General features: G+C 52.4%; 1 protein-coding gene across 1 annotated transcript in view; it reads left to right on the top strand.

The window, feature by feature from the left end:
- ABCA13 (ATP binding cassette subfamily A member 13) overlaps positions 1 to 27648 on the top strand; it is a 375994-nt gene that overhangs the window by 160406 nt on the left and 187940 nt on the right. The window contains exons 36-41 of the mRNA XM_078059915.1: positions 3531 to 3668; positions 4640 to 4820; positions 5891 to 6109; positions 12927 to 13123; positions 16711 to 16868; positions 17927 to 18157. Of these exons, the coding sequence (XP_077916041.1) occupies positions 3531 to 3668; positions 4640 to 4820; positions 5891 to 6109; positions 12927 to 13123; positions 16711 to 16868; positions 17927 to 18157 (1124 nt within the window). The remainder of the gene's footprint in view (positions 1 to 3530; positions 3669 to 4639; positions 4821 to 5890; positions 6110 to 12926; positions 13124 to 16710; positions 16869 to 17926; positions 18158 to 27648) is intronic.

The raw sequence follows: 27648 nt of genomic DNA on the forward strand, positions 1-27648 counted from the left end.
ACCCTCCACCCAGATGCCCGCCCACTAAGGGCCATCTGTGCTACCCCCTATTTATTAACCTGCTTTTTTATCTTCTGTATATCTGATACTCTGACATCTTGGAGCCGCAGGGACCCAAGAGGGACCGTCCCCCAAGGGCTAGCCAATCCTAGAGATAGTAAAGGATTTGCTGGTGAGCTCCCTTTTCATCTGCAAACCCAGCCATCCAGAGCTACCCCCTGCCACCCCCTCTGTAGGCTATCCTGTCCCCTGCCCTCATTGCCCCAGGGACCGAGCAACTAGGGACAGCCGCTGTGCCCCAGAGCCTGCTCTCCCTACCTCACCTGCTCCTTCCACAGAAGCCACAGTAAAGGCTCTTGCCTGCGCTCCCCTGCCCTGTGCCTCCTGATGGAGCCTGGTGCTTCCCCGCGTGGCCCTGCCCGGTGCCCGGTGTCCCCTCCTTCCGGGACCTGAGTAGCAACCCATCTTTTCAAAGGCCGGTTTCCTGATCTCTTGGCCTCCCCATGCCTGAATAATAATAAAACCTACGATTTAAAACACCCATTCACTGTTCCAACCAAAAGTACCCCTTTCCACATTTCCAGAACACCCTCTGTGAGAGTCTCAGCAAGTTGAGGATCGCTGTTTGTGAGGCTCTGGCGGGTAACAAGGCCTCCCCCGCCGGGGCTGGGTGGGCAGTTTCCCTGTTGCTTTCTGTGTCCTTCTGTTGGTCTTGTCCGTGGAGTGATGGGGTGGGTCCAGACCCCCGCATTTCTCACCCTGGCGTCTGAGAGGGAGGCCCCGTAAGGACCCGGCCTCCTGGCCTGCCAGGTTCAAGGTCAAGTGCAGATCCCCGGGCCTGCGCAGAGCTTCCTGGCAGACATCTGGCCCTCTCGAAGTCTTTTCATTTCATAAACCCTTCTTTATGTGCTTCCAATTAAATCTGATTTCGCTCGATCTGTCTAGTTGCATTGACTTCTGCTTTTATCACTGTCAGGTTTTGGGGGGCAATGCTAATGAGTTTCCTGGCCCGCGAGAGCCAGCAGGCAGCTCCCCAGGAGGAGAAGAGCTCTGGAGAAGCGCAGGGCCTTTGCATATATTAATGTGCCCGATTACATATGGTAACGTGAGCAGGATGCTTGTGCTCGTAGAGTGCACGTAAAACACGTTTGGATTTACAAGCAAAAGCAGAGTGCCAAGGACAGCCTAGGAGCTGAGTGGCCTCCCTGCTAACGGATTTGGCAGCCTTCCCTCCCCATCCATTTACATTAATAGATTAATTAGTAGGACTTTAAAAGTGCAAACAGATTAGAGCAGGGATGTTTTAATTAGCAAACCGGCCGTTAATATTCAATTTGTTTCCAATTTCTATCTTCCGACGTGAATTTTCTAACTCTGAAAGGCCCCTCCTGCGTCTCCCGTCCTTCCCGTCCCCATAGCCGTGACCCCAGATCAGGTCTCATGGGACCTCCTGGGGACAGTTCGGGGTCCTTGAGACTCCTGTCCATGCGTCCGGGAGCCGCCTTTGCCTCTGCTCATGCAGCCTCTGACCCCCAAGGCATTTGGAGCCACCGCCCACTTGCCCGTCCCACAGTTGGTGCCCACTCACGCTGGCGCGGTCAAGGGCAGTGAGCGATGGTCACCGGAGCGGGGTCCCTCAGCAGAAGACGGTGCAGGGGCCAGAGGAGCAACTACCAGCACTGGCCGAAGAGTCTACTTCTGCCTCTATCGGCTTCTCTCTGTTTATTTCTGCAAATTCAGCGTGCATGCCCGTGCGCAGGGCCTCCTCCTTCCATTCCCATGCGCGTCTCCCGTCTCTTTTGGATCCCGGGCAACAGAGTGTTGTCGCTGCTGCAGGCCTGTGTTCAGAGAGGCAGGTGCCGCGGGGCCGCAGCGTGCAGCTCGGCAGCCTGTGTCCTTCCCCCTGGGAAGGGAGAGGTGGCAATAGCACTCCCACATCGTGTGGTCGCAGGACCATGTGAATGAACATAGGTGGGATCCTGGCCAGCGCCCGAAGGGAGAGAGTGTGGAATAGGACAGAATTATCCATGGGTGGCTCATCTCTTCCTGGCTAGGGGTAGTCAGTAGTTTGCTAGGGTCTTGGAGAACATTCTCTCTGCTTGTTGCATGCTTTCGAGGGCGGGCATGATGACACGGACCGCATGGCTTAAACAAGAGAAATCTAGTCTCTCCCGTCCTGAAGGCTGGAGGGGGTCCAAGATCCAGGTGTGTGCAGGGCTGGTTCCTCCTGAGGCCTCCCTCCTCCTCCCCATGTCCTGTTGATCTGCCCACACTCCCTGTCTGTATCCTAATCTCTTCCCATAAGGACACCCATCAGATTGGATGAGGGCTGACCCAGCGACTTCATTTAACCTTAATTATCTCTTGAAAGCCTTCCTCCAAATATTGCCCCATTCCGAGTTACTGGGGGTTAGGATTTCGACATGAATTTTGGGGGACTCAGCTCAACCCGTACCAGAAGCGACTGCTAGACTGGATACCAGCCCCACGCCCTCCTTCACTTGCCCGTTCTGCTTTGGGATCATGTCTCTGAATCTTTGGGTTAGACTGGATGAGGGGCACCCATCTCTCCTTGGCTGGAGGGCCAAAGTGTTAAAATAGTCTTCACGTAGGCCTTTATCTCTTCAGTCACTTGGAGGATTTGGAGCACGCATCGAACTTTGGCTAGAATGGACGTGTTAAAGAAAATTGAGAGGTGTTAATAATTAAATCCACTTTCATTTCAACATATAATGAAGGCAAAGTGACTCTTAAGTGGGCTGGAATGAATTTGGAGAGTACGCTTGAAGAATGTCAATGTTTCATATGGAAATGTTGGCATTATGTATTCTTCTTTGTAAATGTTTTAATGGATTAATTCCTTCACGCTGTTAATCCGTGTCTAGGAACCATGCAGACATCAAAGACGGGGACAAAAGAGTGACAGCTACGTAATGGGGCAACGGGGCTGGGGCGAGCTTTACTCTGGGGAACGTTCAGCAATTGTTCAACGCGACTTTTATTTATTTATTTATTTATTTTTTAAAGATTTTTATTTATTTTTTGACAGAGAGAGACACAGCGAGAGAGGGAACACAAGCTGGGGGAGTGGGAGAGGGAGAGGGAGAGGGAGAAGCAGGCTTCCCGCGGAGCAGGGAGTCCGATGCGGGGCTCGATCCCAGGACCCTGGGATCATGACCTGAGCCGAAGGCAGACGCTTAACGACTGAGCCACCCAGGCGCCCCAACGCGACTTTTATTTTTGATAAATACCTGCCTGTTCACCGAACACCTGCTTGGAAGGCCTCCCGGGGGTGGCGGCTGTCAGGGGACTGAGCAGTCGGCCGTGGGTCAGGCTGAAGACAGAGCATGAGGGCTCCCTGCATGGCTAATACATCGTCCCCCAGATTGTCACCGGGTCATATGAGGGATGTGTATTCAGCGCTTTAACATGGAATAACATTGCGTATGATTAGTGAAGGCATTCTCGTACAGAATCTTCCACGTAGAAAAAGATAATGATACCGATTTTAACTGTGTCTTATTTTTTAGGAATGTTCGGTTTAAGGAAACCATGGCATTTTCCCTTTACCGCATCCTACTGGAAGAATTTGTGTGGGTTAGAGGCAAAAAGACCGCACGCGCCTGGTTCTGACCTGTCCTTCATCAATGAGCACTTTGACAATAAAGGTTTGTAAAGAGTAGCAGTATTAGGTACATGTTTTCCCTTCTGGTCAGTTTTCCTTCTGTTTTTCACCCCGCTCGAATCTCTGTAACTGTGTCTGCTGGCCGGGGCCCGTCTTGGGCTCAGAAACACAGCTTGGGGCCAAGTCGCAAGAAAGAATCCCCTGATGATGTTGAGCCTGGGGGCCGGAGCCCTGGGCTGTTAGCGTCACCTGCTGTTTGCAGCCCCTCTGCCCTGGGTGTGTTTTTGCACATGTTATATGGCCGCAGAATGAAGCTTCAGTTCCAGCATGAATTTGTGTGAGAAACTAAAGCAAAGGGGGGGACAGCTGCCCGGTGGAGTGGGCTGTAGAGATCGCCAAGTGTTTCACACATGCTAGTATTTCCGACATTCCTGTGAGCGCAAGACCATCCCTGCCCCTTACAGGCGAGGAGCGTGCATCCCGGGAAACAGGGCGGGACCCCCGATTCTCTGTCCCTCTCTGCCTCACTTACGCCTGCTGGTTCCACGAAAGCAGGACTTCAGGGCCAGCCTATAGATACACAGCCTCCCATCATGGTGGTTTATACCACAATCAACATTGCAATGTATTTTTTTTAAAGATTTTTATTTATTTATTTGAGAGAGAGAAAGAGAGAGAACACGAGCAGGGGGAGCGGCAGAGGGAGAAGCAGACTCTCCGCTGAGCAGGGAGCCTAACACAGGGCTCGATCCCAGGACCCTGGGATCATGACCTGAGTCGAAGGCAGACGCTTAACGACTGAGCCACCCAGGCGCCCCCGTAATCAGCCATTTCATTTAAGTTTTGCCGTTACCTAATTCGCCCCTTGGTTTTGGTAAGGAAGGGTTTTGAGTTGCTGTGTGTGTTTCACGGAGCTACAATTCAAGTCCAAGGTAGGCCCCTGGACTGGTACGCATGAGCATTATTTCGGGGGCTCTTGGAGTCCATCAGGATGAATCTGCATCTTCTTCTCAGGTTCCTTGCTGCAGAACGGGGAGGGAAAGCCTGGAGGAGGACCCCCAGGCGTTGCCCTGGTGTCCGTGACCAAGGAGTATGAGCCCCACAAGGCGGCCGTCCGAGATCTGACCCTCACCTTCCACAGAGACCAGATCACTGCCCTGCTGGGGACCAACGGCGCCGGGAAAACCACCGTCATGTGAGACCCATTTCACCCTCATCACACACGGGCTTTTTAGAACAATCTCAGTTCACCTGAGATTAGATTTTTTTTCTTCCTTTTTGTTTTGAGACAGAGGACAGACAGAACCCTTTGCCAGAGCCACTCTGTGCTCTGAGTGGACAGTTACATGGGGGGGGGGTCTGCAGGCCCCACCAATGACACAGGGGATGGGGTCTTATCCCTAATTCTTTTATGCCCGACAAATAATGCTCCATGGTTTTACTTCAGTCTTTGAGAGTCCTATGACACTTCTCACTGTCCTACCACTACGTTTAATTTCGCTCGCCTATCTCTGGGAAGATGAAATTTGGAACGATGTCTGCAAATGTTTTAATCGCCTGAGTAATTTTTTTTTTTCATGTTCTGCTTTTTGTGTGGTTGTGTTCTTCTGCAAAGGCTTGATTTTTGGTTTGGGTTCCACTGGTTAAAGAATCTAATTGCGGGATCCCGGAGGAATCACGAGCTTAAAAGTTGAGGGCTCACAGAGCACGGGCATTGTCGAACTTGTCTTGCGAATATGTCCATTTCTCTCTCTTCTTTCAGTAGGACTAAAGTATGCTTAAACAATGAAAAGGACTATTTGCTTTGAACTTTTTTTTTTTTTAAGATTTTATTTATTTATTTATTAGAGAGAGAGCATGAGAGAGAGCACAAGTGGGGTGAGGGGCAGAGGGAGAAGCAGATTCCCCACTGAGCAGGAAGCCTGATGTGGGGCTCGATCCCAGGACCCTGAGACCATGACCTGAGCCAAAGGCAGATGCTTAACCGACTGAGCCACCCAGGCGCCCCAAATATGCCATTTCTTGAGCTGGTTTCCTTATCTGTAAAACGACGTTGGATTTATAATCTTAAACTCCCACGCAACTGGAATGGTCTCTCATCAGCATATATAGGGTAGTGTAAACATTGTCATAAGCCCACATTTCCAAGATGAAGGCAGCTAGCATCCCGTGAAGCTCCTTCCAACTTGTGAATGATTGTGTAGAAAGCAGGCTGGTAGGAGCAGTGGTTGTCTCTGTTCTCTCCTGATTCGTTTTCTCTGGCAGATCCATGCTGACGGGACTCTACGCTCCCACTTCTGGAACCATCATCATCAATGGCAAGAACCTGCAGACAGACTTGTCCTCCATCAGAAGGGAGTTGGGCGTGTGTCTGCAGCAGGATGTCCTATTCGACAACCTCACCGTCCGGGAGCACCTGCTTCTCTTTGCCTCCATAAAGGCTCCGCAGTGGACCTGGAAGGAGCTGCGTCAGCAAGTCAGTAGGTCAGCACCAGCCATGTCTTCGTCCTTCTGCCCTCTGCCCCGTGAGGTAGTGACGGGTGTAGGAAGAGATGCTTTAAAAATATCTTTGGTGTCTTTATTTATGAGAAGAAAACCCTAGCAAATTGTTATTATTATTATTATGTTTTGAGAGAGAGAGAGAGAGCATGAGCAGGGTGGGGCGGGAATAGGGGCAGAAGGAGAGAGAATCCCAAGCGGGCTTCCTGCTGAGCGCAGAGCCCTATACGGGGCTTGATCCCACAACCCTGAGATCACGACCTGAGCTGAAACCAAGAATCAGACGCCTAACTGACTGAGCCACCCAGGCGCCCCTCAAACCAGCAAATAGTTCTTACCTGTGCAGTTAGGATACAGCCACCAGCACTGGGATTTCCAAAGAAGGGTCTCAGGGAAGACTGAACGGGACTTGGCCTGTCCTTGGAGTGGGGGTAGGTGAGCACAGGTGGGAACGTGAGGTCTGGGCTGTGCGTGGACCGGGCTTGTGTCTGGGGCACGGGTCCATGTGGGCGCCCGGATATGACAGAATGGCGGGTGGGCTGAGAACTGGCTGCAAGGAGCCTAGCTGGTCCTGAGGAGGGGGTCGAACTTCCTCATGCAAGCAGGTGCATGTGGGCAGGGGAGGGTGATCAGCCGCGGCTCTGGAAGGCTTATCCTGTGACCCCAGAGCAGAGTGCACAGCCCTGGGAGAGACCGCGGACAGAGACTACTGTGAGCAGGGCCCGTGAGAACCCGAGTGGCGGCCGAGCCGGGGGGTGGGGGGGTAGGGAGGACGTCCCAGATTTGCAGACTCTTCGAAGTCGGGAGGAAGAGGCCACGTTGGCAGGCAGACCCTCCCATATGCTAACGGTCCGCAGCATAATGACCTTTGGGTGTGAAGAGTGTCCAGCCCGCGCCCTGGGCTGTGCTCTCTCATGGGGGTGACTCTGGGTGCTTATTGTCAACTTAGAATATTTCTGCAAGCTTTACTCTTTACGATAAGTATGCACGGTCTGTGTGCGGTGAGGGTGAATGCAGGCAGAGTTTTGGGCGTGAACTGTAAAAACTAGGCGTTTCCACCTCGGTGGAATTTCGCCTTGATTCTTCCGGCCCAGCCCCAGTGAGCAGAAGAGGAATACGTTGTCTTAAAATTGTCCCGTATTTTATGAGCTTTGGTGGTATTTCTGGAAATCGAGCCCGGCAGGTGGAGTCACTTGCCCCCCATCCCGTCTCAGGCATGGCTGCTGCCTGCCCCCGGCTTGGCTCCCCTGCTGCAGAGATGTGGGGGGTCCAGCCGCCTTCCTGCCCATCGCCCGGCTTGTCCACGCCTCATGTCCGTGCTGTGCCCATCTGTGAGGTGGCTCTTCCTCCCACCCGCCCCCGGCTCTCCCCTGGGTGCTTGGGGTGGCTGCCTCCAGCCTCTGTTCCTGCAGCCTTCTTGTCCACCCGCCCCGACTCTTCTCCCCGTGGTCCTCTGTCGGCGCATTCAGGTCCTGTCACTTCTCTGCCCACCGTCCTTCAAGGACTCTGTGTTTCAGAGGAAAACCTCAAGTCTCTGGCAGCCAATAACAGCAGGACTGCGTGTCCTTGTGTGCCCGTGACTGTTCAGGGTTACCCTTGTTGTCCCAGATTCATTATTTGTACCCACTTTCACCCACAAACTCTGGCGCTTTAGATGAATTCAGGGCAAGTCCACCGTCCATATGGCCTGCAAGGTCTCCTGCTTCCCCTCCTCACTCTCTCCCTCATCCCACTGTTCCAGTCACACTGGCCTTGCTCCCGGAACACATCAAACAGCGTGTCTTGGCCTCAGGACCTTTGCACTTGCTGCTGCCTCTGTCCGGGCCGCTCTCGGGCATCCCTGTCTGCGCTGCCCACGTCACTGCTCAGACAGCGTCCTCCGAGGATCTCCTGTGCATCCTAAAACACCTGTGCTCACTCCCCCCTGGCCGCAGGCTGGAGTCCCAGATCAAGGGGGCGGCAGGGCTGGTTCCTCTCCCTAACGTGGACGTGGCACCTTCTCTCTCGGTGTCCTCACATGGTCTTCCTTCTATGTGAAAATGTCCGAGGTCCCTCTTCTTAGAAGGACACAAGTCCTATTGGGTGAGGATCCACACTAATGACCTCAGTTAACCTGAATTACCGCTTTAAAGACCCCATCTCCGAATGCAGCCACACTCTGGGGCCCTGGGGCTTTGGACTTGAACACGTGGATTTGGGGGGACACAGTTCATGCACAACAAACGACATGGCCGAGGGCGGCTGGTAGAACGTGCTGGAAGGGGAGGCTGGGGAGGGGGGACGTGCAATCCCACTACGGGGCTTCCTCAACCAGCAGGGGTGGGGCCTGAACATCGCTGAAGGGTGGCATGATGACAGGCCACCCCGTGGTGCAGTCAGGGGCTGTGTCACGAGGCAGGCGGAGGATGTCTGGAGGGAGCGTCGGGGTCCCTGCTGTGAGCGCAGAGGAGGCCAGGAGAGGTCACGGTGGTGAGGCCGCAAGCGAGATGGTGGGGAGAGAGGAAAGGGGGAAATCATGGCCGTTCCGATCTCTGCTCAGCCCAGTGCAATGTGGCACCGTTTCTCGAAAAGGAGAGAGCCAGTTTGGGAAGGAGGGCGAAGCAAGTCATGAGTGCGTCTCAGGCGTGAGCTTGAGGGGCCGGACGGGTCCGACCCGGGGGCCCGCTGTGGCACCGCGTCTGCCCGCGTGGTGAGCTGGGACTTGATTGCTCAACACCATCCGTCCCGGGCACTGCTGCGCTGCATGGGGGCACTCGGTCCGCTGTCTGTCCCGGAGATGGGCAAGGAGCTGAGGTGCGGAGCCTCGGGGCCCAGCTCGTACGGGGAGGCCAGGATTTGACCAGGGGCTTGGATGCCGGCGGCTCTGCCTCCCCTCCCTTGGGCTGGTTGCTGCGGGGCAGATTCTGAGATGCAGGCCTGGGGAAGACGACACTTGCTGGGGGGTGGGGTTGGGGAGGGGGTTCTCAGCACATTTCTAGTGTTGCAGCTCAGACACCTGCTCGGGGATTCCAAGGGTGTGAGGGGAGGTGAAGGCAGTGCGTGCGGGTAACAGTGGCTTAAATGTGCACTCAAAGGGTCAGGGTGGGCGGGCGGGCAGGTGGGTGGGCATCAGGCAGGTGGGTGGGCACAAAGTGATCAGGCAGGCAGGTGCACAGGTAGGTGGGTATGCGGGGGGGCAGGTGGGTGGGCACCAGGTAGGTGCGTGGGCGGGCAGGTGGGTGGGTACCAGGTGGGAGGGTAGGCAGGCAGGTGGGTGGGCACAAAGTGATCAGGCAGGCAGGTGCACAGGTAGGTGGGTATGCGGGGGGGCAGGTGGGTGGGCACCAGGTAGGTGTGTGGGCGGGCAGGTGGGTGGGTACCAGGTGGGAGGGTAGGCAGGCAGGTGGGTGGGCACAAAGTGATCAGGCAGGCAGGTGCACAGGTAGGTGGGTATGCGGGGGGGCAGGTGGGTGGGCACCAGGTAGGTGGGTGCATGGGCAGGCCAGCACCCCAAGAGCATATGGGAGGGTCTGGACTGGAGGAGCCCCAGCTCACCATGGAGCCCGCATCTGGACCATCATTCCTGAAGGGATCTTGCCTGAACAAGTCCATCTTCAGGCTAAGATGGGTCTAGCTGCACACACGGAATCCCAGACAGCCAGCATGAGCCAGTATGGCAGACCTTGTCTTGTTGGTAATAAGAAATAAAACACAACAAGACCGTACATGCAGAATAGAGTAGAGGCAGGAATGGCTCGGGGCTCCGGATCTGAAAGCCAAGCAGCAGGGAACATCCACGCTGTGGTTGCCTTGAACGTGTTGGAGAATGACCTATTGCTTCTCCAGAAGCTCATTCCCACCCCACAGCTCTGCCTCCTCGCACCTGGAGGGAGACCAGCCATGCGGCAGGTGGTTTGGACAGATCCCATCTCTCTGGGGACACGCTCATATTCTGACAGTCATGTTACAGCTCTGGGGGTGAGCGGAGTCTGAACTGGTGGGACAAGCCTCAAGGGACACGAGCCCATAAAACTATGGATGGTGCTCCGTGCTTTTAGTCTCATGGTGGTTTCTTTCTTCTCTCCTCTGTCCAAGTTCATGTGGTTGGCATATTACGTGGGCATGCGGGACATTGTCTTCTGCAGGGGGGCTGGTTCGCCTCTCACCGTGTCCTCAGGCGTGGCCGGTCGTGGTAATAACCATGCTCATTTCAGTGGGGATGCGGATGTGCGGGGAAAGCATTTGCTTTGATGCGAGTCTGTTTTGAACTGGAGCAGATGCTTCTTGAGGAATGGCACATTGGGTCCTTACAACCTGGATGTTCAAAAAATCTTCCCAGGTTACCACCTATTTTAACTTAAAAAATGCGTCTACTCTGGGTCCCAGCAACCTCTGTGATTGAGCTTAAATCAGGTTCCTAACAATGCTATCTGGGCTTCATCTTTTTTTTTTTTTTTTTTGGATGTGGGCGACCTTAATAGTTACCAATTTGCTGCGTGTTACCTAGCAATGAAGCGAATTTGCACAAAAGCAATCAGAGTGAGATCATGTTTTAGGACAGCACTTCTCAATTAGAGGGAGGGAAAACTGAAAGCAAGGGATTTAGAGCCACCACACTCTGAATTGGGTCCAGGAGCAGCACTCGATTTTGTGGGTTTGTTAACATGTGTTCCAGGGGAGGTGGGATCCCCAGTAGAATCTTTAGAGGGAGTGTCTGTCAGGTTGGCAGGTCATTACTGTTTTGCCCTTAATTTGGCCTAGAGGAGATAAGAGAAGTCCGAAGAGGAACCTTATCAGGCCTTCAGTTGGGGAGATGTCGTTAGGTGGTTACATTGGTTTTGGAGTTCTGGGGTGCGCCGGGGGACTCCAGGCGTTTGACGGTGATAGGTCATTGAGGTCCTGCGTGCAGGTAGACAAAGGAGGACAGAGGGTTGAGCTCTGGGCACTTTGACATGAAGACAATGGAGGGGTGAGCATGACCAGCCAGGGGGCGAGAAGGAGAGACCAGTGGGGAAGGAGAAGACAGGTCCACGAAGGAGGAGGGACGGTCAGACTCATCAGATGCTGTTCAGGGTCAAGTGCGATGAAGACTGAGGAACGACTTGTGGATTTAGGACACAGAGGTCATTGGTGAGCAGCCTGAAATCGGAGCAATGTTAGGAGCGTGATGGGGAGGCAGGTGTTGGGGATGTCATGCTCGCAGAGGAAGGGAGGGCGGGCCTGGCGTGAGCGGGGGACAGTGGGCAGCTGAGGGTGGCGGGGTTGAGTGATGCCGGGGGCCGGGATTAGCTCGCATCGACCTCTGGAGGGTGGTCACTGGACATGACAAGGTCCGGGGTGCCACTCACTGGCTGTGAGTGGGTGGGATCGGGTTCAGGCCTCGAGAAACAGAGTGGAGGGGTTTGGGGCTTAACATAAAAATGTTCTTAGGCTGTGCATGCTTGAGAACGCCTGACCTCTTACTGCCTGGATTTTTCTATCTGTTTTCTCAGCCGACTGGTCTCTGGTTAGGGGGGTGAGTTGGCTTTAAGAGTCAGCCGAGCCTCTGCTAATAGTGGAATCACCTGGGGGGTGGGGGGTGGCCACGTCTGTGTGGGAACGGAGCGTCTAGACAGTTGTCTACCGAAGACAAACCATTTGTCCCCTCCTCCCAACTGGGGTGCGGTCAACAATGGGAGCACCTGAAAAGCAGGGGCCTGAGTGACCGGTATAAGTTTCTGTTGACAGTTCACCCAGTGGAAAACGCTGAGTCACACTTGCCCCAAACACAAGATGGGTCAGGCCCCGGGAAGTTACGTGAGCTCATTCTGGGCCAGGATGGAAAGTAGATGAATAATGAAACAGACAGGACATATTTATTTAGGGATCCGGCAAGGAAGTCCTTGGGATTTCGCCCAAGTCTTCACCTAGGATTCTGGAACTTTCTGGGACCAGACGGTTCTTGACGCTCAACTGTGTGAAACCCTTATGATTCGTCTCCCGTCGAGCCTCCTGTCTGACTGGTCGTTGGCGATCCGGGAGTTGGAAGCATGCCCACAGCTCAGAGGGGAGGGAATCCACTTTGGTCTGAGCACTCAGGGCAAGGCTTGGGGAAGGCGCTGCTGATGGGGGTCTTGAACAATGAGTACGATGTTGGAAGGGGAAAACAGGGATGAGTATCTGCAGAGTTAACAGGGCGCCACGGCAGGGGGTGGGATGCTTATCTGTGAGAAAAGAGTAGGCCCACAGAAGAAGGTGAGGCCTTGCACGGGGTGTCTGAGACCCGGAGCTCTTGCACGGAAAGCTCCCTGGGAGGCAGCAGGGGGCCGACTTTCACAAGAATGGCAGCCGACAATTTGTGCTTTGCTGGTGGTGTTTCCCAGGAACTCCTCTGTCAGGAAGGTGGGTGGATACCAAGGTAGTGCACGTGGGCCGGACCCACGGGGCTTCTGCAGACCATCCCTCGGTGTGTGGTGGAGCTGGGTCTCTGCCTTGCTCCCTCTGACCCCACTGGCCCCCCAGCCATCCCACATGTTCCCAGCGTCCTGAAGAAATGTAGGGCCCTTGAGAAAATACTCCTCCAGGATCCACTGAGAAAACAGTCTTCGGTGGATCCTGCTGCCCAGGCCTCACGCGGGGCCCGCTGGCAAGACTCCACCTGAACCTCAAGAAGGCCAGGGCTGCCGTGTCAGGACTCTGGAGCGTGAGTGGCTTCTAGGCCTCCTCCATATATCCGTGGTTCACCAAGTCCTTGGCTGTTACCGGTCCTACTGATGGACTGAAATCCGCAGCAGAGCTTTAAGGCGTTTCAGGGGCAAGAGTGAAGGCTTTGTTCTTCTTCCAGAACTCTCGAGGATGTGGAGTTAACACAGCATCATCACAAACAGACCCGCGTCCTGTCCGGAGGCATGAAGAGGAAACTGTCCGTTGGTATTGCCTTCATCGGCACCGTGAGGACCGTGGTTCTGGACGAGCCCACCAGCGGGGTGGACCCTTGCTCGCGCCGCGGCATCTGGGACATTCTCCTCAAGTACCGCGAAGGTAGGAACAGGGCGTCCTTCTGCTGTGTCCCCCAGAGATACGGTGGACGGAGCCAGGTTATATCCCCGTAAGGACACGTTACCTTTTATAGGAGAAAATGGAATTGTCACGAGAGTGTATAGAGATCTATCTGTTATTTTAAAATTTTTTTTTTTTTTTAAAGATTTTATTTATTTATTTGACAGAGAGAGACACAGCGAGAGAGGGAACACAAGCAGGGGGAATGGGAGAGGGAGAAGCGGGCTTCCCGCAGAGCGGGGAGCCCGATGTGGGGCTCGATCCCAGGACCCTGGGATCATGACCTGAGCCGAAGGCAGACGCTTAACGACTGAGCCACCCAGGCGCCCCTATTATTTTTAAATTTTTTTTAAAGATTTTTATTTATTTATTTTGGAGAGAGAGAGAGAGCGTGAGCTCAAGCAGGGGGAGGAGAAGAGGGAGAGAGAATCTCAAGCAGCCTCCGTGCTGTTCCATGACGTCTGTAACGTCTCTGCTCGGCTAGGATAGGCTTACTTTGCGTCTGATCTCCCAAACAGACTGGGACCAAAGCATGGTAGACGGGATTTCAGCTGAAGTCGTATTCATCCAAATTGGGTGCCGTCCCGGAATCCCGGGTTGTTAGAACAGGTGTCCTAGCTGGCACGTGGAACGAGCCTCCTCTCCTTCAGTGAGGGAAGCAGGGCACGGAGAGGTGGGCGTGGGGAGGGCTCTCGGCTCCAGAGGAAGCTCGCCGAGCCACGGGCGGCCGGGGGCGCTGGGCTAGGTCCTCCCTGTTGCAGCCGTTTTGTCCCGTGTCTCCAGTTTCGGCTTTGGGTGGGCAGTTACTGACCCCCACCTGGGACGCTCTGACCCTGACAGCCAGGAAGCATTGGTGTGCGTATTTCACGTAGAAACACCCGAATTGGGAAGGAGGCGGCTGTAGGGACACCTCGCTGGGTGCTGCTGCTGGGGTGCAGGAGAGTGACAGGCAGGGTCGCCACCAATTCTCCAGAAACACTGCTTTGCTTTTCTCTCTTAACGTCTACAGAGCAGGTGGGGTGGGAACACGGAGCGAGCCGTCGTGACCTGCTGTTCCTTTCTGGGCGTCGGCCTGGGGAGGAGGGACAGTTAACCAGCAAAGTGAGGATGTGTCCGTGGCACGGGTTCATGTGCCCTCCTACAGCCTCGCCATGGTCCCTGAGGCCAAGCAGGGTGCTGGGGCCCAGGCAGACGCCCAGAGTTGGTGTCCCGCACGTTCACGGGCCCTGGGCTTTGGCACTGAGGGGGAGAGAGGGTCTGCCAGGGAAGCCAGGGCAGAGGCTCAGGGCCGGGGGCCAACTGAGGCCCAGGGAGCAGGGGTGCTCCATGCTCTGACCTGACCCTTTCGGGGCCCCGCCTAATCTCTGAAGGTCATTACCCCAAGATCACAGGACACTGACCACAGCACCAGGGATCCTGACCCTTGCCCATTGCCGTGAGATCACAGAGCCCTCCCTTCTCCTCTTGCCTACGTGCCCACAGGGGAGAGAAGTAGCAGAATGGGGACCCCTGAACCTTCTGTGCGTGAGACTCTGAGCCCCACTGGAGGGATAGAGGAAACAGAGATAAAGCTAATTTACCTTGCACTGAATAATTTCTCTGCCACCCCGAGCGGGGGCTGATGAAGAAGATAGACGAGAAGCAGACCAGCCCATGGCTTCCATTGTCTCTGAGCTTGCAGTCTCGGTACACATTAGATGCCAAGCCTGCTACTGTCATTGATTTTAAAAATCAGAGATGGAATCTTCCAGGACTCGGCCGTCAGAACACTGAGTCGCAGGCATAATAGTATCTTTCAACAGCAAACCCGATGCGATAAAAATCTCAGAGGCAGACAGCTCTCTTCAAATTCTGTTGTTATAACTTACTTATTTTCTCACCGTCCTTGGTCGGTGAGCAGTGATCTTGGCGTTTGCAGGGCTAGTCGGTCAGATGTCAGCATGACATAGGCAGAACCACAAGGAAAGTAGATTCTCAAGAACCAGGATGTATGGCTGTTTCTGGAAAGAGCCCCCGACCTCCAGGTATTTGTGATACAGATCTGAGGACTGGATAAAATCTTTGCCTGCTGAGTGGAAGGAGGGGTCCCTGTGGGCACACCGGTGCTCGTGGGGCTCAGTCCACCTGGGATTTGATCCGTGTGTTCCCTCCCTCCTGCGACGTGCTGAGCTGGGCGCTGAGCACTTGATTGGGCCAGGGCTCCCTTGGAAGGAGTAAGGAAGGAAAAGGTGCCGGAACAAATCAGTGCATAACTCCCGAATTCTACTCACGCTCCTGCTGTCCATGCCTGCATGACCCTGGAGAAATGATCATATTCCTTGGGTGTCCATGTTCCGGCTCGTAGGATTTCGGGAGAAGGAGATGTACGGTATACAAAAGTGTATGGCTCAGTATCTGGTAGGTCGGTGTTCAGTCAATGAGAGTGTATTGTTACTGTTATTAAAATAGACAAGAGGGGGGGCGCCTGGGTGGCTCAGTTGTTAAGCGGCTGCCTTCGGCTCAGGTCATGATCCCAGAGTCCTGGGATCGAGCCCCGCATCGGGCTCCCTGCTCGGCGGGAAGCCTGCTTCTCCCTCTCCCACTCCCCCTGCTTGTGTTCCTGCTCTCGCTGTCTCTGTCAAATAAATAAATAAAATCTTTAAAAAAAAAAAATAGACAAGAGGGGCGCTTGGGTGGCTCAGTGGGTTAAGCGTCTGCCTTCAGCTCAGGTCATGATCTCAGGGTCCTGGGATCGAGTCCCGCATCAGGCTCCCTGCTCAGGGGGGAGTCTGCTTCTCCCTCTGCCTCTGTCCCTCCCACTGCTTGTGCTCTCTCGCTTTCTCTCTGTCAAATAAATGAATACAAATTTAAAAACAAAAAACAACAACAAAAAACAACAATTATTCCTGCACAAGGTGGCCCCTGGGCTCCGTGAGGTCTGTTCCTGGGGCGGCCCCTGGCTCTCGTGCCCACCTGCTCGCGGGCGGCCCCCTGCCCATCTCCCAAGCCTGCTGTCTGTGGTCAGGATGGCTTCTCCTCTCCTATCATGTGCGATGGTCACATCGTCCCTGACCCTGGGGGAAATCAGTGCAGACCCTGGCCACTTGCCCCGCCTTAATCAAATGCAGTGGTCGCTTCCATGGGATAAATATAGGCTTCTTCTTAAGTGACCCTGAGATTATTCTCTGAAGACCCGTGAAGGGGCTTGAGTATCAGAGGAGAGACAGAGATGCCCTCCCAGCCTTTTTTGTTTTTTTTAAATTTCTCCTCCACGGCCTTGCAGGGGTGTGCCTCTGGGTCCTACAGCTGGGGTGGCCACACATGGGCACTTGGTGTTTCTGCCCCTCTGTGTCCCCCTCTGTGCATGTCAGTGGCCCCTGTGACTCACCAGGGGATGGAGGATTTGTAGAAACAGCCTCAAAACCCAAGGGCACCTGCAGAGGAAGAAGCATCCCCTCCAGTCTGTGGCTAAGTCATTTTCGCACGTCTCAATTTCTTCCGATGTAAAAATTGGTGATGGTCTTTAAATCGTCAGCCCCCTCCGCCCCCGATCGTGGTGCTGACTCTGACACCACCCTGTCGGGACGCAGGTCGGACGGTCATCTTCACAACCCACCACCTGGACGAGGCGGAAGCACTCGGCGACCGCGTGGCCTTCTTGCAGCAGGGCCGGCTGTGCTGCTGTGGGCCCCCCTTCTGCCTCACCGAGGCCTACGGCCAGGGGCTCAGCCTGACGCTCACCAAGCAGGTAGGAAGCTGGAGCAAACCAGCAAGTACTGATTCTGCGTCCAGTCTGGGCCTTGACGCTGCTGGAATCCAAAACCAGGCCCGGTTTCAGCACAAGGCCCTTGGGGGCTCGGGGCAGGTGCGGGAAAGGGTGAGCCCGAGCACGAAGGAAACAGAATATGGTGACCACGGTGTCTGTGCAGTGGGCTCAGGGGCCGGCGAGGCTGGGGGCCGGCCATGGGGTTCCCGGTGGTTAGGGATGGGGAAGGCTGAGCTGCAGGCCCAGTTACTGGTGGCCCCAGACGAGGGGCTTACGGTGTGATGGGTGGGCTGGAAAGGGAGTCGGTAACTGCGTCGAAGCCTCTGGGTGCAGGGGCCTGGATGCAGAATAAATCCCCCAGGGCTGAGCAAGGCAGTGAGCCCCCGTGACCATGGTGCGTTTTGACCGAGCGGAACCAGACGGGGGTCAGAAGCCCCTGACAGGTAACAGCACGTCCCGTGTCTGGCCAGGTAGCCCCATGGCCCAGATGCTCCAGAAGTATTTTTCTGACAGCGAGGGTCCATCTAGGAGCATAAAGCTTTAGGCGAATGAAGCAAGGGACGTGTGGGGTAAAAGTACACGTCAGAGGTCCCGTCAGCCGGGGGTGGGCAGAGGTGGCTCTGGGGTTGGGGTCCAGGGGGTGTGGGCCATGAGTCGAGCCTCCTCTCTGACTTGGGGTGAGGATCTCACTGTCCTGAGGTGGCTCCTTTCTTCTGTGCGCGGGGTGGGGGGGGGAATCCTTGTCTCCCCTTTAAGTAGACCCAGCCCCTTGTCCTGTAGTCCAGAGGGGTTCTCCCCAGGAGCAGGGGGTGAATGTGAGTGCAGCCCTCCCCAGGCCTGCCTGACGTGCCTGGAACCGAGACCAAGGCGGGCGTGGGAGGCTCACCTCCATCGGAAACGGTCACTGTATCCTTGAAATGCCTGTGGCTTAAATGGTACTTCTCCCCTTCGCTGCTTTGAACTGGAATTTCGAATGTGAAATCGGATGACGGAAATTTGGTGTTTTGGGACTAAGGTTCCTCACTTCCTTTTTGGGATAGCCTTCTGCTCTGGAGGCTGATGACCCGAAGGCCATTGCCCGAGCCACGTCTCTAATACAGTCCTACATCCCGCAAGCTTTCCTCAAAGACAGCAGTGGCCGCGAGCTGGTCTACGGTGTTCCCCAGGGTGCGGACAGGGCCTGCTTCAGAGGGCTCTTCCAGGCCCTGGAACAGAACCTTCACAGTCTGCACGTGACGGGCTTCGGGATTTCAGACACCACGCTGGAGGAGGTACGGACGGGGGCTCAAGCACGCTTTCGTTTACTGCTCCGGGTGTGGGCGAGGCGGTGGGGAGGGCACGTGACGGAGAACACGGGCCATTTTTACCATTTCCAGGTTCTGATCGGTGCCGAACACCGTGTCAGCCAATATGGAGTATTGCACACCCCGTGCCTCTCTAGCATGGGGAAATGCACAGTTTTGGATTCGAGAACTGTGACGTCTTTAGGAGTCATTAGGGGTCCAAACACTTGTTAGTCGGGGGTTGGCTGGCCGTGTCTCCTCACCTGGAGGCGCCCCTGCCTTCCTCCATGAACCTGCTTCTGCCCAGGTGCCCATGGCCCCACTTCGGCCGGAGGAGGAGGTGTGCAGAAGGTCAAGCTCACGAACTCTGCTGGCTCTCTGGGAGCCCCACACCGCCCCCCAGGTCCGCTTTCCTGTCCCTTGGGACTAAGCCGGGTGACACCCACCTCTCCGTGTGGTTTCTCGGCAGTGTGTGGCCAGTGGGAGGCAGGGCCAGGCATTTCCTCTGGGAGGAGGTGGCCGCGGGTGTAACCGAACCAAAGGCGAACCTTGTCTGGGGGCCTCGAGGTCGGCCGAGCCTGAGTTGAGTTCTATGTTTATGTTGTTATTATTATAGAAAGTGCTGTAGATTTAGAATAAAAATCCAGTGATGCTGGGGCGCCTGGGTGGCTCAGTCGGTTAAGCGTCTGACTCTTGATTTCGGCTCAGGTCATGATCTCAGGGTTGTGGGATCGAGCCCCACGTCGGACTCTGTGCTAGTCATGAGACCTGCTTATGACTCTCTCTCTCTCTCTCTGTCCCCCCTCACCCGAACTCTTTCTGTCTCTCAAAACAAAACATAAAAATCCAGCGATGCAAACTAAAATTTAAAAATCTGGGAGGGATCTTGGACCCCGTCTCTTTTTGAGTCCAGAATAGTTACAGGGGCCGATAAGCTTTGTGATTAGTAGTTGGCACAGAGTATGAAACAATATTAGAAACGTTATATAACATGAGAATGAAAATACACAGCTTCTAGAACGTCAGAGTCTGAACTTTGGGCTGTATGTGGAACGGATTCGGGGGCTGGAGTCACATCACTGGGTTAGCCTCGTGAGAGAACAAACAGCCGCGTGTGTGTGAATCAGCATCGTTCCAGGTAGACAGGGCCCATGGCAGCTTTTGTTTGGAATAAAATGGTCATGAAAGGTGGTAAAACGTAACAAGATTTACCATTTTTAAACTGTTTAAACCCAAACACTGTCCCTTGTTATTTTTCCTATATTAAGGGTGAGGCTCAGAGAGACTGGTCTCTTTATCCCAAATCACACAGCTCATCAGCAACAGTGCTGCCCCGGGATGGAGGTTGCTGCCAACGAGGCAGGGTCCCCAAACGTGCCCATGGCTTTGCGGGTAGTGCTATCTGTGCGTCTGTTTGGCTCACCTGCACCCCGGGGCTCCTCGCACAATGCCCCGCACCAGTGGGTGCTTAATAAATACTTTCTGAATGAAACTGTGAGCAGGACGCTTCCAAAGATACGTCCAGCTTCTGGGAAGAGAACATCGTAGTGGAAAAGGCATGCGCTCTGCCCCAGCCGGTTCTAATCCAAATCCGTCTCCCTTCCAATGCTCAGGGCCTTGGATAAATCACTCAATTTGTGAGAGCCTTGGGGTTTTGATCTTTGAAATGGGACGATTAGAGCGGTTTACTTGGTTATTCCAAGAATTGTCTATAATACATAATACACAATAATGCCTGCAACAAGCCAGTCAAATACGGTAAAGACTCTTCCTGCCCTCGGAAACCCAGTGTGAAATCGTCGTCATGGCTTTGGAGTGACGGTGAAGCTAAGTTGCATCTTCTGCAGGATTTGGGGCAGACACCAGGGCCCCCGTGGAAGAGCGGGAGACCGGGGAGTTTCCCAAGCCCCTGTCCCTCGATGGCGTGAGGCAGGGCATGTCCGGCGTTCCCCGTGGGCATGTGTGCCAAGCGCCGCAGCTCAGTAATCACTGGCTCAGATGGGGCTATGCCACAGGCCATGGTCACTGTCTTCCGAACCCTGGATGACAGGATGGCTACTAGGCCAGCAAGCCAGCGACTGAGACGGTTGGGGACTTGGGAATCACTGTTTCCCTGCAGACAGAGGCACGCCGCCCTTGAGAGTTATGCCACCAGTTCAGGTCACTCGAAAAGGAAAAAGGAAATAGTTTTTTTTTGGTCTTTTCTAATTGCTTTTATTTTCTTAGTAAAATAGGAAAGAAAGGCATCAGAAGATTTATCGAAAATAATTTCCTTTGCAGTGTGAGGTGAGGGTGTTGCTGGGGAGGCCCAGACTTGCTGCATGGCAACGTCTGTCTGTGTCTGTAATCGTTCCCGGGTCCGCACGTTGCTCGTGTAGACTGAGCGTGTTCATGGCCCATGTGGTTTGCTACCCCAAGAAGAGGGTAGAGCTGCCTGAGGGAGTAGGGAGCACCTTTTGGACCAAACACACTTATCAATAAAATAACGAGCATTCACCTTCAGCATTTGTACGCTTTCTCACTCACAGGTACACACGTGTGGCAGGAAGAACGAGTGTCCACCTCATGGATGTGGCATCTTATCTGTGGCTAATAAAGTAGGAAAGTCGAGGAGTCCCTGCGGTAGTTGTCATTAGGTAGAGTGAAATTTTGTGGAGGGCTTGGCTTAACTAGTGTATGAATTTAAGCATCATAGTCAAAAATGGTGAGGGGTCTTTGTGTTCCGTCTGGATGCTTAGCGTTTAAATGCTTTGTTAACCATTATGCAATCAATAATTCAGGGAAAAACATACGCTTATGGAGGGGCTTATTAATAACTATGATGTATATGTGATACCTACATATTCTTCTTAATATTTCTTTCCCTCCCTCCTTCCTCCTTCCCTTCTTCCCTCCTCCATCCACCCCTCCCTCCCTCCCTTCAGCCCTCCCTCTCCCCCCTCCCTCACCCCTCCCTCTTCCTCTCATCCCTCCCTGTCTCCCCTCCTTCCCTTCTCTCACCCCTCCCTTTCTCCCCTTCTTCCCTCCTCTCACCCCTCTTCCCTTTTACCTTCACCCCTTCCTCTCTCTCCTCCCCTCCCTCCCTCCCCCCCCCCCCCACCTCCTTCCTTTCTGTCAAATAATCAGGTCTGGTTGGATTTCCAGCCACAGCCTTGGATTAAATCAAAGAAACTTCTGGGCCAGGAAAAGTGTCAGCCCTGCCTTCTACTCACTTTTGTACGCTTGTATTGCTCCTTTTATCTGTCAGAATCTTTTTTAAGCCACTCGTCTCTTTTATAGGCATTATTTTAGTAAAAGCTAGACAAATCAATGGATCATTGACTTAGAGGGGCCACAGAAAGCTGCCATTGCTGAACCTGAGGGGCCAGTGGGGCGGCCTCTGTCACTGTCGATGGCAAGCCTGGCTGATGCAGGACACCGGAAGCCATCCATGCCTTCAACACTAGGAATTCTTAACTTCTGACAGGGTTTAGTGGAAGCAGAAACTGAGGTCTTTGAAGTTGCTACACCCGGGGTGGTGATGACCACCCCGTGGGGCGGCCCTCAGAGATTCTGGCTGAATCCAGGGGTCCTGGCGCCCAGACGCAGAGCCCCTGGGCTGGAATCCTGACTCCAGGCCGTTGGCCGAGTGTGTCCCTGGGAGCCACCAAGAGCCACAAGGTGAGGCTGATCGAAGGGGCTCCTGGTGCAGCCTGAGGTGCTTCACTTTGACAGGGTGCCCACGAAATGTCCAGGAGCTGCCCCTGGAAGGGTCCCCGGGGCTGGGTGGCGCTGGGTGGTGTTCCTGAGTCCTGGGCTCCTGCCACCTTCCCGGATGGAGGGCTCCCCTGGGGACTCCGCGCCTGTGGACAGCTCTGGGGCTGGGAGCCAGTTTTGAGTGGGGCCCCTCCTTCCCTCACCCCGACTCAGTGACAGCCTGTGCAGGCCCCCCCTGCCCTAGGGGCCCCCCTCCTCCCTGGAGAGAGGGGCCTGTTAGAGCAATATGCTGTGCTGCCATGCTCAGGATCTTAAGTCTGATTCAAAATGTCTCTGCATATGCCACTGTTTAAGAGGAGTACCCAACTGGGCGCCTGGGTGGCTCAGTTGGTTAAGCGACTGCCTTCGGCTCAGGTCATGATCCTGGAGTCCCTGGATCGAGTCCCGCATCGGGCTCCCTGCTCTGCAGGGAGTCTGCTTCTCCCTCTGACCCTCCCCCCTCTCATGTGCTTGCTCTCTCTCATTCTCTCTCTCTCAAATAAATAAATAAAATCTTTAAAAAAAAAAAAAAAAAGAAAAAAGAGGAGTACCCAACTAATGACACTGATCTTAAGCCATGTCGATTTTCCCATAACCGTTACTCTAATGGCTACCTGATTTCTGTTGTAAACAGTTTCCGGCATCAGGTCACTCCTGCTGAGTGCAGTGGGGGCTGCCGGGGTGGGGGGGGAGCAGCCCGGGTGTGGGTGGGTTGAATTTGGCCACTACGGTCAGGGCGAAGCTGGAAGAGTCACTTGGGCTGGAACGCCACTCTTCTCATGGATGACATAGAAATTTCTTCCCTAACTTTCTCACACAGTGTCTGTTTGGGTCCGATAGCGCGATAATTCTGAGAACAGATTAGAAACAGCAAGAAATCATGCAAACGGGAGGACTTCTTGGTATCACTCAAACACTGCTATTTTAATCCAGAATACACATGCATTGGTATATTCAGAAATTAAGCATTTCTGTATTTTAGTCCTTCTCTATTTTTAATGTTATGGCAATGTTTTATCGTGGCATAACTTCTGAAAATTCTTTTTTGTTGTTGTTGTTGTTAAGATTTTATTTATTTATTTTTGCCAGAGAGAGAGAGAGAGAGAGAGAGGGTGAGTGCATGACTGGGGGGGAGGGGCAGAGGGAGAAGCAGACTCCCGGCCAAGCAGGGAGCCTGATGCGGGACTGGATCCCAGGACCCTGGGATCATGACCTGACGGAAGGCAGCTGCTTAACCAACTGAGCCACCCAGGTGCCCCTGAAAATTCTTTTTTTTAAAGATTTTATTTTTAAGTATTCTCTGCACCCAGCGTGGGGCTCGAACTCACAACCTCGAGATCAGGAGTTACAATCTCTACCTATGGAACCGGTCAGGCGCCCCCTGAAAATTCTTTTGATGCTAATTCCTTAAATATCCCTATTTCTGATTTGTATTTGCCTTCCTTCGCCAAAATATTCTTACTTATACCCATTGATGCATCTTTTGGAACTTTCTTAATCATCCTCCTCTTTGCCCCCTTTTTTAAAAAAAATTCTTTATTCTTTATTGATGAAGTTGCATAGTCAAATCCACTCAGTAAATCTTAGCAAAGGCACGGGGTCGTGGGACCATCAGCACCAACAAGATATGGAGGGTTTCTGTTCTCACCGCCTTCTTCAGGGAGTAATTCCTTCATTCAACTTGCTTTTCTGCAACCTCCTTGTTCTCTTTTCCCCAGACTCCCCCATCTTTCGTCCTTGGTGCTAATCATCCCAAAACAAGTCCAACAAGAAGCAAAGAGTCAGCTGCTCACTTACTTGGGAGATTTCATCTGTGCTTCTCCGATTTCTTGCAGTCCTTCCCACCTGCTACATTTAGTACATGCTTTGTGCATAATAGGTGCTAAACAGATATTGATTGCTTAGAGCTCACGTAGCTTTCTTTTCTCTTGTGCACGCGCAGATGCTCAAAAAGAAGTTATCCGTCTTAAGGGCCACCGTAGACAAAGATCTGAAATACAGATTTAACAAAGTATAATATTATAGTATACTTGGACTTCTTTGAGAAAGGTATCTTAAATTGGAAGAAGATTAAGCCATTTAAAAACTTTCTTTTGTTTGATGGAGTCCATAGAATATCTATCTCAGCCAATTTTGTCTTTTTACGCCGGGCAAGTATTGACTTTCTTGTTGTGTCTGTTATCGATCTGCAGTGAGCACGGCTGTGAGCACATCGCGCGGGCTCCCCCTTTGTTCCCCTGTGCGCTCCCCGACGACTCTGCAGCAGGTGCACAGGGCCTGCCGGGGACACCCCCACCTCTGCTGCGAGAGTGCAGATTTCATTTTATTTTTATTTATTTTATTTATTTTTTTTTGCAGGTTTCATTTTAAACCACAGTAAATTTCCTTGTGATTCAGGGTCCCCAAAGGGGCTCCCAAGCCAGTGAGGCTGAGACATAAAAACCTGATCAGAGTCACCATGTGTGTCCCAGTGCACGGAGCAATGTTTCCTCGGTATGGTTGGGGGAGCAGAGAGAGCTGGAGCCCCCCCCACCTGGCCCCCGGCTGTGCACCGGAAGTACATTTGTAGCCAGCTCTCCACCGCCCCCCCCGCCAAGCTCTGAAGCCAAGGCAAAATCTTTTGATGTCATGTAAATGGAGTGAATTTTAGAGTTTTAGTGGTATATATATATTTTTCATAGACTACTTTTTAGAGCAGTTTTAGGTTCACAGCAATATGGAGCAGAAGGTACAAAGATTTCCCATGTATCTCCTGCCCACCCCCAACAGAGCCTCCCCAATTATAAACATTGCAGTACATTTTTAATAATTGTGACGTTTTTAGTAATCTAGAAAGGAGAGACAGGCTGTTTCCTCCCATCCAGTCTGGTATGTTCTGTTTGGTGGGTTCCCTTTGTGCCTCCATCAGGAAGGTTCTGGATGTCAGTCCCTTGGGTGCATGAGCTCAGATGCTTGCATCCTACGGAGGGGGACGGCGATTTCTTTTTTTTTTTTAAATTTTTTATTGTTATGTTAATCACCATACGTTACATCATTAGTTTTAGATGTAGTGTTCCATGATTCATTGTTTGCGTATAACACCCAGTGCTCCATGCAGAATATGCCCTCTTTAATACCCATCACCAGGCTAACCCATCCTCCCACCCCCCTCCCCTCTAGAACCCTCAGTTTGTTTTTCAGAGTCCACAGTCTCTCATGGTTCTTCTCTCCCTCCGATTTCCCCCCCTTCATTCTTCCCCCCTGCTATCTTCTTTTTTTTTTTCTTAACATATATTACATTATTTGTTTCAGAGGTACAGGTCTGAGATTCAACAGTCTTGCACAATTCACAGCACTTACCAGAACACATACCCTCCCCAGTGTGTATCACCCAGCCACCCCATCCCTCCCACCCCACCCCCCACTCCAGCAACCCTCAGTTTGTTTCCTGAGATTAAGAATTCCTCATATCAGTGAGGTCGTATGATACATGTCTTTCTCTGATTGACTTATTTCGCTCAGCATAACACCCTCCAGTTCCATCCACGTCGCTGCAAATGGCAAGATCTCATTCCTCTTGACGGCTGCATAATATTCCACTGTATATATATATACCACCTCTTCTTTATCCATTCATCTGTTGATGGACATCTTGGCTCTTTCCACAGTTTGGCTATTGTGGACATTGCTGCTATAAACATTGGGGTGCACGTACCCCTTCAGATCCCTACATTTGTATCTTTGGGGTAAATACCCAGTAGTGCAATTGCTGGATCGTATGGTAGCTCTCTTTTCAACTTTTTGAGGAACCTCCATACTGTTTTCCAGAGTGGCTGCACCAGCTTGCACTCCCACCAACAGTGTGGGAGGGTTCGCCTTTCTCCGCATCCCCGCCAACACCTGTCACTTCCTGACTTGTTAATTTTAGCCTTTCTGACTGGTGTGAGGTGGTATCTCATTGAGGTTTTTTTTTTTTTAATATTTTATTTATTTATTTGAGAGAGACAGAGATAGTGAGAGAGAGCTCGAGCAGGAAGGAGGGGGAGAAGCAGGCTTCCCGCAGAGCAGGGAGCCCGATGCGGGGCTTGATCCCAGGACCCTGGGATCATGACCTGAGCCGAAGGCAGAGGCTTAACCATCTGAGCCACCCAGGCGCCCCTCATTGAGGTTTTGATTTGAATTTCCCTGATGCCGAGCAATGTTGTGCACTTTTTCATGTGTCTGTTGGCCATTTGGATGTCTTCTTTGGAAAAATGTCTGTTCATGTCTTCTGCCCATTTCTTGATTGGATTCTTTGTTCTTTGGGTGTTGAGTTTGATAAGTTCTTTATAGATTTTGGATACTAGCCCTTTATCTGATATGTCATTTGCAAATATCTTCTCCCATTCTGTCAGTTGTCTTTGGTTTTGTGGACTGTTTCTTTTGCTGTGCAAAAGCTTTTTATCTTGATGAAGTCCCAATAGTTCATTTTTGTCCTTGCTTCCCTTGCCTTTGGCGATGTTTCTAGGAAGAAGTTGCTGCGGCTGAGGTCAAAGAGGTTGCTGCCTGTGTTCTCCTTTAGAATTTTGACGGACTCCTGTCTTACATTTAGGTCTTTCAACCACTTTGAGTCTATTTTTGTGTGTGGTGTAAGGATATGGTCCAGTTTCATTCTTCTGCATGTGGCTGTCCACTTTTCCCAACACCATTTGTTGAAGAGACTGTCTTTTTTCCATTGGACATTCTTTCCTGCTTTGTCAAAGATTAGTTGACCATAGAGTTGAGGGTCCATTTCTGGGCTCTCTATTCTGTTCCATTGATCTATGTGTCTGTTTTTGTGCCAGTACCATACTGTCTTGATGATGACAGCTTTGTAATAGAGCTGGAAGTCCGGAATTGTGATGCCGCCAGCTTTGCTTTTCTCTTTCAACGTTCCTCTGGTTATTCGGGGTCTTTTCTGGTTCCAAACAAATTTGAGGATTATTTGTTCCATTTCTTTGAAGAAAGTGGATGGTATTTTGATGGGGATTGCATTGAATGTGTAGATTGCTCTAGGTAGCATTGACATCTTCACAATATTTGTTCTTCCAATCCATGAGCATGGAACGTTTTTCCATTTCTTTGTGTCTTCCTCAATTTCTGTCATGAGTATTTTATAGTTTTCTGAGTACAGATCCTTTGCCTCTTTGGTTAGATTTATGCCTAGGTATCTTATGGTTTTGGGTGCAATTGTAAATGGGATCGACTCCTTAATTTCTCTTTCTTCTGTCTTGTTGTTGGTGTATAGGAATGCCACTGACTTCTGTGCATTGATTTTATATCCTGCCACTTGACTGAATTCCTGTATGAGTTCTAGCAGTTTTGGGGTGGAGTCTTTTGGGTTTTCCACATAAAGTATCATATCATCTGCAAAGAGTGAGAGTTTGACTTCTTCTTTGCAGATTTGGATGCCTTTGATTTTTTTTGTTGTCTGATTGCTGTGACTAGGACTTCCAATAGTATGTTGAATAGCAGTGGTGATAGTGGACATCCCTGCCGCATTCCTGACCTTAGGGGGAAAGCTCTCAGTTTTTCCCCATTGAGAATGATATTCGCTGTAGGTGTTTCATAGATGGCTTTTATGATATTGAGGTATGTACCCTCTATCCCTATACTCTGAAGAGTTTTGATCAAGAAAGGATGCTGTACTTTGTCAAATGCTTTTTCTGCATCTATTGAGAAGATCGTATGATTCTTGTTCTTTCTTTTGTTAATGTATTGTATCACGTTGATTGATTTGCGGATGT

Source organism: Halichoerus grypus, chromosome 12, assembly GCF_964656455.1.
Source record: "Halichoerus grypus chromosome 12, mHalGry1.hap1.1, whole genome shotgun sequence".
In the NCBI taxonomy this organism is placed as follows: domain Eukaryota; kingdom Metazoa; phylum Chordata; class Mammalia; order Carnivora; family Phocidae; genus Halichoerus; species Halichoerus grypus.